At 25.1% G+C, this 16,070-nt stretch overlaps 2 protein-coding genes across 2 annotated transcripts; both read right to left on the bottom strand.

The window, feature by feature from the left end:
• Positions 1 to 287: 287 nt before the first annotated feature.
• On the bottom strand, positions 288 to 1,343 carry LOC123718343 (NADH-ubiquinone oxidoreductase chain 2-like; the record flags this gene model as incomplete). Its single annotated transcript, XM_045674758.1, is given in 3 exon segments — positions 288 to 494; positions 496 to 635; positions 638 to 1,343. Coding segments are annotated over 3 exon segments (1,053 nt in total), but the record flags the coding sequence as incomplete, so codon positions are not given.
• Positions 1,344 to 5,634: 4,291 nt separating this feature from the next.
• On the bottom strand, positions 5,635 to 10,175 carry LOC123718342 (NADH-ubiquinone oxidoreductase chain 6-like). Its single transcript, XM_045674757.1, is given in 3 exon segments — positions 5,635 to 6,438; positions 6,479 to 6,836; positions 10,151 to 10,175. Coding segments are annotated over 3 exon segments (576 nt in total). The 3' UTR covers positions 5,635 to 6,245.
• Between the last annotated feature and the right edge of the window lie 5,895 nt (positions 10,176 to 16,070).

The raw sequence follows: 16,070 nt of genomic DNA, 5'->3' as shown, positions 1-16,070 counted from the left end.
GTATAACTATGAAAAAAATTATAATAAAAGCATGAGCTGTTACAATAGTATTGTAAATTTGATCGTCTCCAATTAAAAATCCTGGATTTCCTAATTCAGTTCGAATTAGTAGACTTAATGATGTTCCTACTATTCCAGATCAAATTCCAATAATAAAATATAAAGTTCCAATATCTTTATGATTAGTTGAATAAAGTCATTTTCGCTAATAAAATGGCTGAATTATAAGCGATAAATTGTAAATTTATTTACGGGAAATTTCTCTTTTATTAAGTCTTATAGTCAAATTATGATATAAAATTGCAAATTTTAAGGTGAAAATTTCTAAGGCTTAAAGAATTTCTTATAAAAGTATTTAAAATTAATCCTGATAAAGAAATTAATAAGAAAAAGTTAATTACTGAGAAAAAAATATTTTTAATTTTAATTTTAAATCATTTTAATTTAAAAAAAATTAATATAAAAGAAAGATAAATAATACGAATATAAAAAAAATAATATAATTAATCTAGATATAATAAAAATAAAAGAAATAATATATATATTTATTCTTATTAAAAAATTAATAATAATTCATTTAGGGAAAAATCCTAAAAATAGAGGAAAACCTCCTAATGAAAAAAAATTAATTATTTAGATATTTTAATAAATGAAATGAAATTAAAATTTATTATTTGATTAATATAAAAAATATTTAATATAGAGAATATAAAACATAAAATTAAATTTAAAAATGAATATAAAATAAAATATATCAATCAAATATTTTCTCTAATTATTATTCTAGCTATTAATCATCCTAAATTGTTGATAGATGAAAAAGCTATTAATTTTCGAATAGAAGTTTGGTTGAATCCTCTTACTGCCCCAATTATAGCATTTAATATTATGATGATAATAATAAAATTATTATTTATATAATAAGAGAGGAGGATTATGGGTGAATTTTTTTGTCATGTCATTAAAATAAAGCAATTTATTCAAGAAAGTCCTTCCATAATATTAGGGAATCAGAAATAAAATGGGGCTGACCCTATTTTTATTAATAAAGAAGAATTAATTATAATTGAGAGAAAGTTATTTATTTCAAAATTTTTAAATAAAATTATTTTCAAAATAATAGAAAATAAAAAATTAATTGAGGCAATAGATTGAGTTAAAAAATATTTTAATGTTGCTTCTGTATTTATTAAATTTTTTGTATTAGAAATTAGGGGGATAAATCTTAGTAGATTAATTTCTAATCCTATTCAACAACTTAAACACGAATTAGAAGAGATTGAGATTAAAGTTCTAAAAAATAAAATAAAAATAAAAAATATTTTATTAGAATTTCTATAAAAGTAAATTTAAAATAAAAAAAATTTAAAAGAAATTTAAGTTCTATTTATTAAATATTTTAGTGTAAGAAGCACAATAATTTTTGATATTATTAGGTTTAGTTTAATTCTAAAAAATATAATAAAGGTAAAAATTTACATAATTTATCCTATCAGAATAATCCTTTTATCAGGCACTTTATTTAAGAAAAAGTATAAGTTTATATTTGGGGTATGAGCCCAATAGCTTAATTTAGCTTATTCTTAATGTTTATTAATTATATATAAATATTGTTGAGAAAGGTTTAAAAATAAAATAATAGAAAATTATTTTAATATTTTTTTTTATACTATAATTATAAATATTAACTAATATATATATATATATTCGCGCGCGTGTGTATGTGTGTATATATATATATATTTATATATTAAATATTTAATATATATAAATAATTATATATATATTAAAAAAAAGAAAGAAAGAATTATATAAAATTTATTATAAATTTAAATATTTAATATAAAAAAAATCTATGCTAAATAAATATAAAATAGATAAAAATTTATGATTTAAAAAATTTATTTTAAGTTTAATTTACATATAAATTTTAGTGTTAATTTTGTTAAATTTAAATAATTTTACAATAAAATTCATAGTAATTAAAATTAAAAATTTAAGAAATTAAGATTTAGTAATACTAATTTTTAAATAACAATTTTTGTGCCAGCAGTTGCGGTTATACAAAAATTTAAATAAATTTTATTAGTAAAAATAAATAATAAAAATTAAATTAAAAATGAAATTATTAAGTGAAATTTTAATTTTGATTAAATTTAAATTAAAATTATGATTTTAAAAATTTTATAAAAAAATAGGATTAGATACCCTATTATAAAAAATTAAATTTTATTACTAAAATAGTATATAATTATTTATTGAAACTTAAATAATTTGGCGGTATTTTAGTTCATTTAGAGGAATCTGTCTAGTAATTGATAATCCACGAATAATCATATTTAATTTAAAATTTTATATATCGTTGTTAAAAAAATATTTTTAAAGAAAAATAATATTTAAAAAAATTTATATAAAATTAATTCAGATCAAGATGTAGATAATAATTAAAATACAAGATGGATTACAATATATTTATATAAATGAATATTAATTTTGAAATAGTTAATTGAAAGTGGATTTAAATGTTATTTTAAATAATTTTTTAAAATGATTAATAATTGAAATATGTACATATTGCCCGTCACTTTCATTTTAAAATTGAAATAAGTCGTAACAAAGTAGGGGTACTGGAAAGTGTTCCAAGAAAGACAAATTAGAGCTTGTTAAGTATTTCATTTATACTGAAAAAAAATTATAAATTTAATTAGTTTGAGGGGTTAATTTAATAAAAGTAAAAAATATGAAAAAAAAATTAATATAATATATTTAATGGGGGTTAAAGTATTTTTATAGAAAAAATTTTAAAATTTATAGTGGAATAGTATTGTAAAAGAAAAATTTAAAATGTTGAAATAGAAATTTATTTAAAAGTAAATTTAATTTATTGTATCTTGTGTATCAGAGTTTTTTAAGTAAATAAATTCGGGGGAATTTATTTCGAAATTAAAAGAGTTAATTAATTAAGAAAGTTAATATTGCATAATTATTTTTAATAATTAATTGGAAATGAAAAGTTAATCGTTTTTAATGATATCTAATTTTTTTAGAAAAAAGTTAATTATAAATAGTTAATTAGTTTTTTAAAAATTTAATTTTATATTTTAGGGGATAAGCTTTAAATTAAAATATTATAATAAAAATAATAAAATTGAAATTTTTAAAATTTATATTTTTTAAAAATTATAGTTTATTATAAATAATTTCATTTAATTAAAATTTTATTTTAATTTAAATTTTTATAAAAAAATATTTTTTAATAAAATTAGAAAAATTAAAAAAATAGGTATAATGATAAAATTAGTATATAATTTAATAATTAATATAAAAATTATTTAAATTAATAAAAAGGAATTTATATTCACTTGTCATGTCTTTTTGATAATAATTTAAATTCTAATCTGCCCACTGAATTATTTTAAAGGGCTGCAGTATATTGACTGTACAAAGGTAGCATAATCATTAGTCTTTTAATTGAAGACTTGTATGAATGATTTGATAAAATATAAACTGTCTCTTTATTAATAATAGAAATTAATTTTTTAGTCAAAAAGCTAAAATTTATTTAAAAGACGAGAAGACCCTATAGAGTTTTATATTTAAATTTATATTAATTCTTTATAAAATTTATATTTAATATTTTTTTAATTATTTTATTGGGGTGATAGAAAAATTTATTAAACTTTTTTTAAAATTTTTACATTAATATATGAAATTTTGATCCATAATTTATGATTAAAAGATTAAATTACCTTAGGGATAACAGCGTAATTTTTTTTTTAGTTCTTATAAGAAAAAAAGTTTGCGACCTCGATGTTGGATTAAGATAAAATTTAAATGCAAAAGTTTAAAATTTTGATCTGTTCGATCATTAAAATCTTACATGATCTGAGTTCAAACCGGTGTGAGCCAGGTTGGTTTCTATCTTTATATAAATTTAATGATTTAGTACGAAAGGATCAATTATTAGAAATAATTTTTTAATTAGGAATGTTATTAATTTGTGCTATTTTGGCAGAAAAATGTAATGGTTTTAGAAGTCATAAATATATAATTATTTATATAAGTAGTAATGATATTAATGGAAAGATTTAATGTTATTTTAGGTTTTATTATTTTATTTATTGGGGTTTTAGTAGGAGTTGCTTTTTTAACATTAATGGAGCGGAAAGTTTTAGGTTATATTCAAATTCGAAAGGGTCCGAATAAAATTGGTTATATAGGTATCTTACAGCCTTTTTCAGATGGGATTAAATTATTTAGAAAAGAACAAACTTATTTAAATTATTCTAATTATTTATATTATTATTATTCTCCTATTATTGGTTTTTTTATCTTTAGTTATTTGAATAATAATTCCTTATTCTTTTAATATTATTATATTTAATTTAGGGGCTTTATTTTTTTTTTGTTGCACAAGAGTTGGGGTATATATTTTATTGATGGCAGGTTGGTCCTCAAATTCTAATTACTCTATATTAGGGAGATTACGTGCAGTAGCTCAAACAATTTCTTACGAAGTTAGATTAGCTTTAATATTTGGGTCTTCTTTAATTTTAATTATGGATTTTAATATATTAAGTTTAAAAAATTTTCAGGAAAATATTTGATTTTTATTTTTAATATTTCCTTTATCTTTATGTATATTTTCTTCTATGTTAGCTGAAACTAATCGAACTCCTTTTGATTTTGCTGAGGGGGAAAGAGAGTTAGTTTCAGGGTTTAATATTGAGTATAGAAGAGGGGGTTTTGCTTTAATTTTTTTGGCTGAATATTCTAGAATTTTATTTATAAGATTAATATTTGTTTTACTTTATATAGGTGGTTATACATTAAGTTTTATTTTTTATTTTAAGTTAAGATTTATTTCTTTTTTATTTATTTGAGTTCGAGGTACACTTCCTCGTTATTGTTATGATAAATTAATATATTTATGTTGAAAGGTTTATTTACCTATTTCTTTGAATATAATAATTTTATATTTAGGCTTAAAAATATTTATTATTTAATAAATATTTTTAGTATAAATTAATAGAATTATCATTCTTTCTTAAGTTTTCAAAACAAATGCTTTTACAAGCTCATTAATTAATTAGTTGTTGAAAATTATTTTATCTCATATTTTATTTATTATAGGATTAATAATGTAATATGAAAAGTAAATAATTGTAAGAATTTGTCCTGTTAAAATATAAGGAGTTTCAACTGGTCGTGCCCCAATTCAGGTTAATAGGATAATAGTAATAATTATGGATCAAAAAATAATTTGATTGATAGGGTAAAATTGGATTCCTTGTATTTTTTTGTTAAAAGTAAATGGAAGAATAGCAATAATTAAAATTGATATTAAAAGAGCAATTACTCCCCCTAACTTATTAGGAATGGATCGTAGAATTGCATAAGCAAATAAGAAATATCATTCTGGTTGAATATGGACTGGTGTAACTAATGGATTTGCAGGGATAAAATTATCTGGGTCTCCTAAGATATAAGGATTAGTTAGTGTCAGTTAGCAGTAAGATTAAAATAAATTATAATAATAAATCCAATTAAATCCTTAAAAGTAAAATAAGGATGGAAAGGGATTTTATCTAAATTTCTATTTATTCCTAAAGGGTTATTGGATCCTGTTTGATGTAAAAATAATAAATGAATTATTGTTATTGCTAAAATAATAAATGGTATAAGAAAATGAAAAGTGTAAAATCGAGTTAATGTTGGGTTGTCTACAGCAAATCCTCCTCAAATTCAATTTAAAAGTGAATTTCCTAAATATGGGATGGCTGATAATAGATTTGTAATAACTGTTGCTCCTCAAAAAGATATTTGCCCCCATGGAAGGACGTATCCTATAAATGCTGTTATTATTAGTAAGAATAAAATAATAATACCTATTATTCAAGTATTGATAAAATTAAATGATTCATAGTAAATTCCTCGTCCAATATGAATGTAGATACAAATAAAAAAGAATGATGCTCCATTTGCATGTAAGGTTCGAATTATCCACCCATAATTTACATTTCGACAGACATAATTTACTCTATAGAAAGCTAATTCGATATTTGCATAGTAATATATGGTTAAAAATAATCCAGTTAAGATTTGGGTGATTAAGCATTAAGCTAAAAGTGAACCAAAATTTCACCAAATTGAAATGTTAGATGGGGAAGGTAAATCAATTAAAGAATTATTTAAAAAATTTAATAATGGGTGAGTTTTTCGAAGAGGGTGAAATTTTTTTTTCATTAGTTAAATGATCGTAGTGGCCCAAAAAAAATATTAGTAATTTTAATAACAGCAATTAAAGTAATAAATAAATAGATAATAATTATTATAATTATTAAAAAAGTTTGAGAGTTATATAATTTTGTTAATTTTATTTTATTTTCATTAAAAAATATAAAGTAATTATTTAATTTATTTATTTCATTATTTAGAAAATTATAATTATCTAAAAAAATTATATAGTTTATTAATTTTAAAATTGAAAAAATTATTATTAAAAAAGTTATTATAAAAAAAAAATATTTTTAAGGAGAATTTTATTATTTCATTTGATGCAATTCTTGAGACATAAATAAATAAGACTAATAATCCCCCAAGAAATACTAAAAAAAGAATATAAGAAAATCAATAAGTATTAGCATATACCCCTAAAATTAATGATAGTAGTAAAGTTTGTATTAAGATTATTAACCCTATTCTTAAAGGATGTGAGGAAAAAAGTATAGTAAATGAAATAAAAATTATTAATATTAGTAAAAAAAATATAATATCAAAGAATAGTTTAATGAAAATAATAATTTTGGAGATTATCGATGAGAAAAGATTCTTTTCTTTGAAGTTTTTAAACTTTTTATTATTTTTGGTTTACAAGACCAATGTTTTTTTTTAAACTATAAAAACACAAATGATAAAATTAGTAATTTTAATTATATTTTTTTTTTTGGTAATATAATTTTTGTTATAAAACATAAACATTTATTAATTGTTTTATTAAGTTTAGAATTATTGTTTTAAGAATTTATTTTTTATTAATATATTATTTTTAATAATAAATTATGATATATATATATATATATATATTAATATTTTTTTTAGTTTTTTCTGTTTGTGAGGGGGCTTTAGGGTTATCAATTTTAGTTTCTATAATTCGAACTTTTGGAAATGATTATTTTCAGAGTTATAATTTATTATGATAAAATTTTTATTATATTTATGTTTTATAATACCTTTATGTTTTTTTTTAAATATATTTTGATTGGTTCAGATAATATTGTTTTTTTTTTTATTTATGAATATAAGTATAAATTTGATAAATTTTTGTAATATAAGTTATATATTAGGGTGTGATATAATTTCTTTTGGTTTAATTTTATTGAGAATTTGAATTTGTTCTTTAATAATTATAGCTAGAGAAAATTTAATAAAAATAAAATATTATATAAATTTATTTTTAGTAAATATTTAATTTTTATTAATTATATTATATTTAACTTTCAGTTCTATAAATATTTTAATATTTTATTTATTTTTTGAAGGTAGTCTAATTCCTACTTTGATTTTAATTTTAGGGCTATCAACCTGAACGAGTTCAAGCAGGCTTATATTTATTATTTTATACTTTATTTGTTTCTTTACCTTTATTAATGGGTTTATTTTATATTTTTAATGATATTAATACAATAATTATCTATATATATATAAATTCTATTTTAATACTTCTTTAATTTTATATATATCAATGATTTTAGCTTTTTTTGTCAAAATACCTATATATTTTGTTCATTTATGACTTCCTAAGGCTCACGTTGAAGCACCTATTTCAGGTTCAATAATTTTAGCTGGGGTTATGTTAAAATTAGGAGGTTATGGTTTATTACGGGTTACAGTTATTTTTCAAGAAATTAATATAAAAATTGGGGTAATTTGAGTTGCTATTAGTTTATTAGGGGGGGTATTTGTTAGCTTAAAATGTTTTTGTCAGGTTGATATAAAGTCTTTGATTGCATACTCTTCAGTTGCTCATATAGGAATAGTAATTGGGGGTATTATAACTTTAAATTATTGAGGGATTTGTGGTTCTTATATTTTGATAATTGGCCATGGATTATGTTCAACAGGCATATTTTGTCTTTCTAATATTAATTATGAACGTTTAGGAACTCGAAGTTTATTTTTAAATAAGGGTATAATAAATTTTATACCTTCAATAAGATTATGTATGATTTTTATTTATGATTGGGAATATAGCGGCCCCTCCCTCAATAAATTTTTTTGGGGAATTAAAATTAATTAATAGATTAATTAGATGATCTTGAGTGACAATAATTATATTAATAATAATTTCTTTTTTTAGAGCGGGTTATAGATTATACTTATTTTCTTATTCTCAACATGGTCAATTTAATTTAGGCTTATATAGATTTTATTCTGGGGTTTCTCGAGAATATTTATTATTATTTTTACACTGATTTCCTTTAAATATTATAATTTTAAAATTTGATTTTAGAATTTGAATTTAACTTAAATAATTTAATAAAAATATTGATTTGTGGGGTCAAATATGTGGGTTATTCCATTTTAAGTTATTAAAAATTATAATTCTATTTGTTTTATTAGATTTTTTTTTGTTTATTTTTATATTATTAAATTTAGCATTTATATTATATTTCTTAACGGGTAGAACTGTTATTTTTTTAGAGTGGGAAATTTTATCATTTAATTCTATAAATATTGTTTTTTCTATTTTATTAGATTGAATATCTTTGTTATTTATAATATTTGTTTTTTTAATTTCTTCTTCTGTAATTTTTTATAGAAAAAGATATATGAGATCTGAGTTAAACTTAAATCGTTTTATTATTTTAGTTCTTATATTTGTTTTATCAATAATATTATTAATTTTAAGTCCAAATATTATTAGAATTTTCTTAGGTTGGGATGGTTTAGGGTTAGTTTTAGTAATTTTTTATCAAAATACGAAATCATATAATGCTGGAATATTAACTGTTTTGTCAAATCGAGTTGGAGATGTAATATTATTAATAGTAATTGCTTGAATAGTAAATATAGATAAAGTTATATATAGATTTCAATTGTATGACTTCAATATTCCGTAAAATAGCTCAATAGAAGTTTTTCGAAATACATAATTTAAATTTAATAATTTTTGATGAAGGTAATCTCAAATATTTTTTCTCGGCCGACCGTCACATTTGTTAGTTGAGTCCTTGTTGAGATTTACTCGGGCTGCGTTAGACACATTTTTATTTTGATATATACTTTTTGTTAATTATAATTGGTAATAGTTACATCCAATATTTGGAATTTCATGGTGAGTGTTTGGTGCGTTTTTGAGAACTATGGTGAGGCAAGGTATTAGCATCAGTCTAACCTCTCTTTGTTCCCAAACTAACAGAATTTCTCCAAATCCTTACGGCTGATAATATTGTGTGCCTTTCTTCCTGGTAAGAAGATATTGTAACGAGGTATGTACTCGGAACTTATTATTCTAGTATAAGATTGTTTAGCGACGGCCACCGAACCGTTCTTTGTGGTACAGAAGTATATTAAGCAATAAAAGGTCAGTCAATTGATATAAACCTAAATTATTTTACGAAGTAACGTTGGTTTCGTATTTTAGGTTTTCTCTACATTTGTTATGCTATCAAAAGTAGCTTACGAGTATAAAGTTCTGTTCCTTTATTAACGGAAGACTGTGCTATTGCGTAGGAAGTGTGGAACTGTGCTATGTTTTAGGATTTCTAAAGCTTTTACCAATTATAACCTCTCGGCCCTGTCTTGTCGTATTAGTTATATCGATAAAAATCAAAGCTACTTATATATATGAAAGAAAAAAAGGCCTATACTAGTATAATTTCTTGTTTAATTGTAGATATGACTTTGAATTGTCTGATTTCCTTTTCACGCTCTAGGACGCAAAGAACATTTTACGTCATTTTTTATTTTTAAGAGCTGTTACATTATATATTTTTATAATACTTACCGTTTTTATGAAGTCGAAATAAATTTAATAAGTATATAGGAAAGTTTATAATCTTTATTTATAAGAGGTTATTAGGCGAGTGAAGCGTTTATTTAGCTAGTTATAGAGGCGTTATGTGAAATAATATATAGTATTTCTCACGCCTTGGGTGTGAACTGAATGCCATAGTAATTTGTAAAAATATTCTTAGGCTATGTTCACCCGAGATAACGTAGGGTTCTAATCGTAAAATAATTTGTATAATTGATTTCGGGGCCTATTCATAGCAAACAATCAAATCTTGTATTCGTATTTTTTTTTATAATTTTCACAATTTTTAGAGATTCTTAGGTGAGTTGAATATAAAGTTATTTTTTTTTTCAGAAATATTTGATTTTAATTTATTATTAATTTTAACCATTAATTTAAAATTTACCTTAATTAAATCTATAATATTTTTATTATTTTTAGAAGTCCCAAGTCAGTTTAATATTTAATATTATAATATTATTATATTTAACAGGACTAATTTATTTTAAATATTTTTTTATAATAATAATTTTACCATTTTTAGAGCTTCTTAGGTGAGTTGAATATTTTATAAAGTTTATTTTTTTACAGAAATAATTGATTTTAACTTATTAATGATTTTAACCATTCTTTTAAACTGACCTTAATTAAATATATAGTAATTTTATTATTTTTAGAAGTCCCAAGTCAGTTTAATATTATAATAAGGTTCTTACCGGACTGCTTTCTTTTAATTTTTTTATAATCATAATTTTACCATTTTTAGAGCCTCTTAGGTGAGTTAAATATTTTTAAAAAGTTTAGTTTTACAGAAATAATTGATTTTATTTTTTTTATTAATTTAAACCATTACCTTATTTAAATCTATAATATTTTATTTTTATTTTTAGAAGTTACAAGTCACTTTAATATTATAACAAGGTTCTTACAGAACTAATTTTTTTTTTGTTTATAATAATAATTTTACCATTTTTAGAGGTTCTTAGGCAAGTTGAATATTTGTATAGTTTTTTTTACAAAAATAATAAATATTAATTGTTATAATATATTTTTTTTACAAATTTTATAAAATCTTAAGATAATAAGGTATTTACATAAGCAATTTACTTTAAATAATTTTACCATTTTGAGAAGTTCGCAGTGATTTTAATATTATGATATGGTGTTTACAGAATTTCTTTATATTTTTATACAATTTTTACTACATTTGCAAATTCTGAGACGAGTCGAATATTATAAAAGGTTTTAACAGAAATAATTAATATTAATTCTTATAATATCTTTTTTTACAAATATAAGAAATTCTTAAGAGACTTTAATATTATAGAGGAAGATAGAGAAGGAGAATAAACTTTCCAATATGGACCGTCGATTTAAATGCCCATATTTTTTTGTAGATAGTACTCACTAAAAGAAAGCGTTTTGCAAAGTTTTAGGTTGAGAAAATTTACAGTTCATAAGATATATTTTTTTAAACGTTTCAAACAAATTGGTATGCATGCAATTACAAAATATATTTGACAAATAATTGATGTCAAACGTCAATCGCTTGGTGTAGGGTTCCTAAAATTTTGAAAGTATCGATACTACTCAGGTATCGACGATAAACTTTCCAACATGGTGCATCGATTTACATGCCCATATTTTTTTTGTAGATACTACTAAAGTATTTGAAAGTATCGATACCTATTGCGGATCATTAAATTTGTTTTTAGGCCATTCTTTTTGTTTAATAGCTACCAGTCATCGTTTGTCAAAAACCAAATCAGAGCACCCCACTATCCACGTGGTCTTGTCTGCCCTACCCCTAGAGTATATTTGAATTTTTCCATTTTAAAAAATTCACAGTGAGTTTAATAAGGTATTTTAAAAAGTAAGTAGTTTTCACCATTTTTATTTTAAGGTCAGATTAATATCAAATTATGCCTATGTTAGACGAAAATTACATTGAAACATAATACAGTATTATATATTAATATAAATTTAAATTTTGATTTAAATAGAAAATATCTTGGTTAGAATCGATGCCAATACTTTTAAGATTCACATGGCGGGAGTAGTAATGTACAATGTTTTTCTTATGTGTAACGTTTGCTTCCAGTAGTATGGCAATAAGAATCCAGGGTTTTAGTCCTGAGTTACGACATGGTTTTAGGGACGAGGCATATAGAAGTCGAACTTCATGTTTATTTCATTGATGAGACTAAAGCAGCTCGCTTCCCAATGCAGTAGGAGCAAGACTATAGGGCAGTCGTAAGTTAACCTTACCACAAAAGTCGCAGTAGAGCGAATAATTACGCAGGCGTTGCCTCACGGAACTACCATCACAGGACTACGCAGTCCCAGAATTTAACCACAAAAGTAAGGCACGCGAACGACGATTGCAAGAATAATGGAGGCCGTGAAAATACAGCAAACAGCTGATTAATTTTTTGCTACATTATTCATTTTGGTTAACCTTACACATAATATGCTTCTATGAGCACTAGTGTTTAAACTAGGCCTAACCTGTATCTTTAACGCTAGTTCCTTCCAGTGTCAAAAAGAAATTGGTTAAGTAGTTTGTCAGTAGATATTTATTAATTTTATTGTTTATTAAATTAAATGAAGGTAGAATCTATTTAAGTTGTTGCAATGGGTTAGACTGTAGTAAGTGTGAACTTCGACAAAGATTTTTAAGTCTTGCGGATGAGAAATTTGAATACGAGATATGAATTTAGTGTCGTTATTTAGGCAATTATGGAAACTAATATTTATTGTTAAGATTTTCTATTTAAATTTAATTTTAAACAATATAACAGATTGAAGTTAGAAGTTTTAAAATACGATCTTGGTCCCAGAATTCAATCCGGATAAAAACATTACAATTTGTCAAAATAGTAAGTCACTAAGTGATATTACGACTCAGTACATTATACGACATACACATATCACGATTATTTTCATTCACGCAAAATATCATCGGTGTACGGTCTAAATTATTGTTTACGTATATCTCACGTAGCGGCTACAAATTTAAATCCGTGGCGAGACAACTAGCAGATCCTTTGCCAAAACGTAAAACATATCTCTTAAAATCGATTGGACAAATGTAGCGTTCCTTTGAAGAAAGATTCAGATCAAAGTTGATGTCTAGAACCTCGAAAGGAAAATGAAAATTTTAAGTGAACATTTACATCGATAACTCGAAACAAATTACACCGTTAGATAGGAAATTTAATGGCGAACAGGGTAGGTTTGGTTCGGTTAGGTTAGGTGAACTTTTTTTTTTATTTTTTTTTATGAGATATGAGCGTTTATAATGTTGGAAGGTTTACATCGATTACTCAAAAACTAGTTGATTTATTTTAAAAAAATTACACTGTTAGATAGGAAATTTAATGGCGAACAGGGTAGGTTTGAAAATTAAGAGGAGTTATTTTCATTATTGGCAACCGTTAATAGAACTTGTTATTACACGTCCATAAAGTAGAAAAACGTCAATATGAATGAAGTGAGAATGATAACAGTGGAATCGCTATTACTATTGACTGTTGAATAGTCGTTCATTTGTAAACCCAAATTATGATTAACATTAATAAGGAAATGGAATGAAAATATAGATACTTATTTGTAGTTGGATTCTTCAAATAAGTTTAGCGATTGGTTTTTAAAACATGTACAGAAATTATGATAGAGCTAAGCGACAGGTTTTTACCCGTAATACTGCCTGAAAGAAGATCAAACGGTAAAACAAAAAACAAAAAAATATCCAGAACAGAAGGCCTGGTAATTTGTGCACTGTCCTAGGCTGTGCACTTTGCCCCCTACCGCGAAATGATGATCAAGTGGACAATACTTCAGTCAAGGGTGTTGCATTACACTGGGCCTTGCAACAGGGTACTATTAGAAAGCTGATGGTATTTGTGGTTTTAAGTGAGCAAGGGTGGCAAAGCTGATAAAGATGATATGAAATACTTTTATATATGTCTGATGATAAAAATATCGTTCAACAGAATTGATAAGATATTGCAATGAAATTGATTGTAAGGAAATTATTGTATCAATTTGATTGGTTACCAATGAGTTTGTATTTGACAAATTGATAAAGTAATGTCAAATTTACGTCATCTACAGAAGTAATAATATTGTTACGAAGACGGGTCGACTGCAATGTTTCTAGATTTTTCCACTACTTAGAAAACTTTTCAGCAGGCTGTAATATGATTTCTGACCGTTTCAGGAGAGGGTTAATCACATATTAGAAAATTGTAATTTCCATAATGTTACCCTAGTTTTCAGGAAGCTGAAACCTTTTTTCAGTCAGTTTCAGAACATGTGTAGTCGATTGGTGCAGTTTTCAGGAGACCCGTTTTCAGGCGTTTTCAGGCCTAGGTATACCCCTTTGATGAAGGAATATTCTAGACCGAACTTTCTAGGTGTGAGACAAGGACGAAATGATAAGAGAGAGAGAGAGAGAGAAGATCAGAACTTTCTCGAAACTAGACTGAGCACTCTAGAACGCCGTACAACAAGGACGGAGCAACGTGCGAAAGAGACAAAGAGTGCGGACGTTCTAGAATTGTGCAATCGCTACTCAGTAGCAAGCCCGCCTAGAAAGTTCTCGAATATTGTTTAGAATTATTCCCAGGGATATATAAGCGAGCCGAAACGCGACTAGTCGCTTTTAGTTTTGAATGCGATTACACGAGAGAAACACCGAAGCGATAAAGTGTGAATATAAGTGATAAAGTACTGTGTGAAGTGTGCATAAGTGAAGTATTTAGTCACTGTTTTTGTGTGTGCAATTAGTGCATCTCTGCGATTAATTTGTGCCCATAAATTCCTCATTGATTTACCAAGAAATAAACCCTTGAATAAATCTACGGCATTTTCTATCCGATCCCCTAGCTCGTAACAATATCCTAATAAAAGCGATGGCTCAATATAATATGTAAGTTTTGAGTGAGTTGAAATATCTTGATGAAACATAATACTAAGGATAAGTAGGGTTGTCGTAGTAGTAGTAGTAGTTGTTGGTGTTATTAATAAAATTGTGTATTTTGTGAGAAATGAAAGTGCTTCAAGTAATTGTTGTGCTTACGATAAGTTTATTTTTTTTTAATTTGTGTTTTTAACACAGACTAGAATATCAATTTTACATGATAAATTCAATATTTTGAATATAAAGGGATCACAATAGATTTAGTTATGTAAACTTTATTAGATAGTTATGTTAATTTTTTTAAAGATATCACATCAGAATATCATTGATCACATAAAACTCCCATCCTTAAAGTAGGAAGCTAAGTAAAAGATTTAGATGTACACTTACATGAAATACGAATAATTATTGATTTTGAGGCGTCGGGACGTGACGACCCCATCGCCCACTGGTGAAATAACGTGTGACAGAGGTTATTTCACCAGCGCAATCAGTCAATCCCTTCCTAGTGGGAGTGCCATGCTGTTGCCTCCTGGCTTCAGCCAAACGGGCAGGCACGACCGGGGTAGTACCACTGTCTTTCAGAAAACCGGCGTAAAGTGATACAAAAGGTTCGCCTTCTTGTACTCGCGTTTCGTGCGGTGAGAAAGATTCCCGGAGCCCACCCCCCCCCCCCTACAAGAAATATGAAGGTGCAGAAGAATCAGAATCTACCCCAGGGGGGTACCACACGTGCTTGCGGTGGAGAATCCCCCTCTGGGCGTCCACCACCGGGACACTCAGCACCCGGTGGTGGACGCACAGGCTGCCCTTCGTATTCTGGGGGGGGGCAATTCTGCGCTCTTTAAAAAAAATAATTATCGGTCTCGGGGCAAACGGAGCAATCCAACAAAGGCACCCCCATCCACACTCGCCGTGGACTTCACAAATATTAGGGGGCTCAACTCCAACATCCACGCTGTCCACTATCATTTAGAGACTGCGAAGCCGGCCTTGCTCTTTCTTACCGAGACTCAGATTTCCTCCCCGGCTGATACTTCTTACCTCTCCTACCCGGGGTACAAATTGGAACATCCGCGATTCTACGCATGCCTGTATAGGTCCCATAGCGGAAATACCGAAACTGAC

This window comes from Pieris brassicae, chromosome W, assembly GCF_905147105.1.
Source record: "Pieris brassicae chromosome W, ilPieBrab1.1, whole genome shotgun sequence".
NCBI classification, from domain to species: domain Eukaryota; kingdom Metazoa; phylum Arthropoda; class Insecta; order Lepidoptera; family Pieridae; genus Pieris; species Pieris brassicae.
This window is presented reverse-complemented; position numbering and strand designations above follow the sequence as displayed.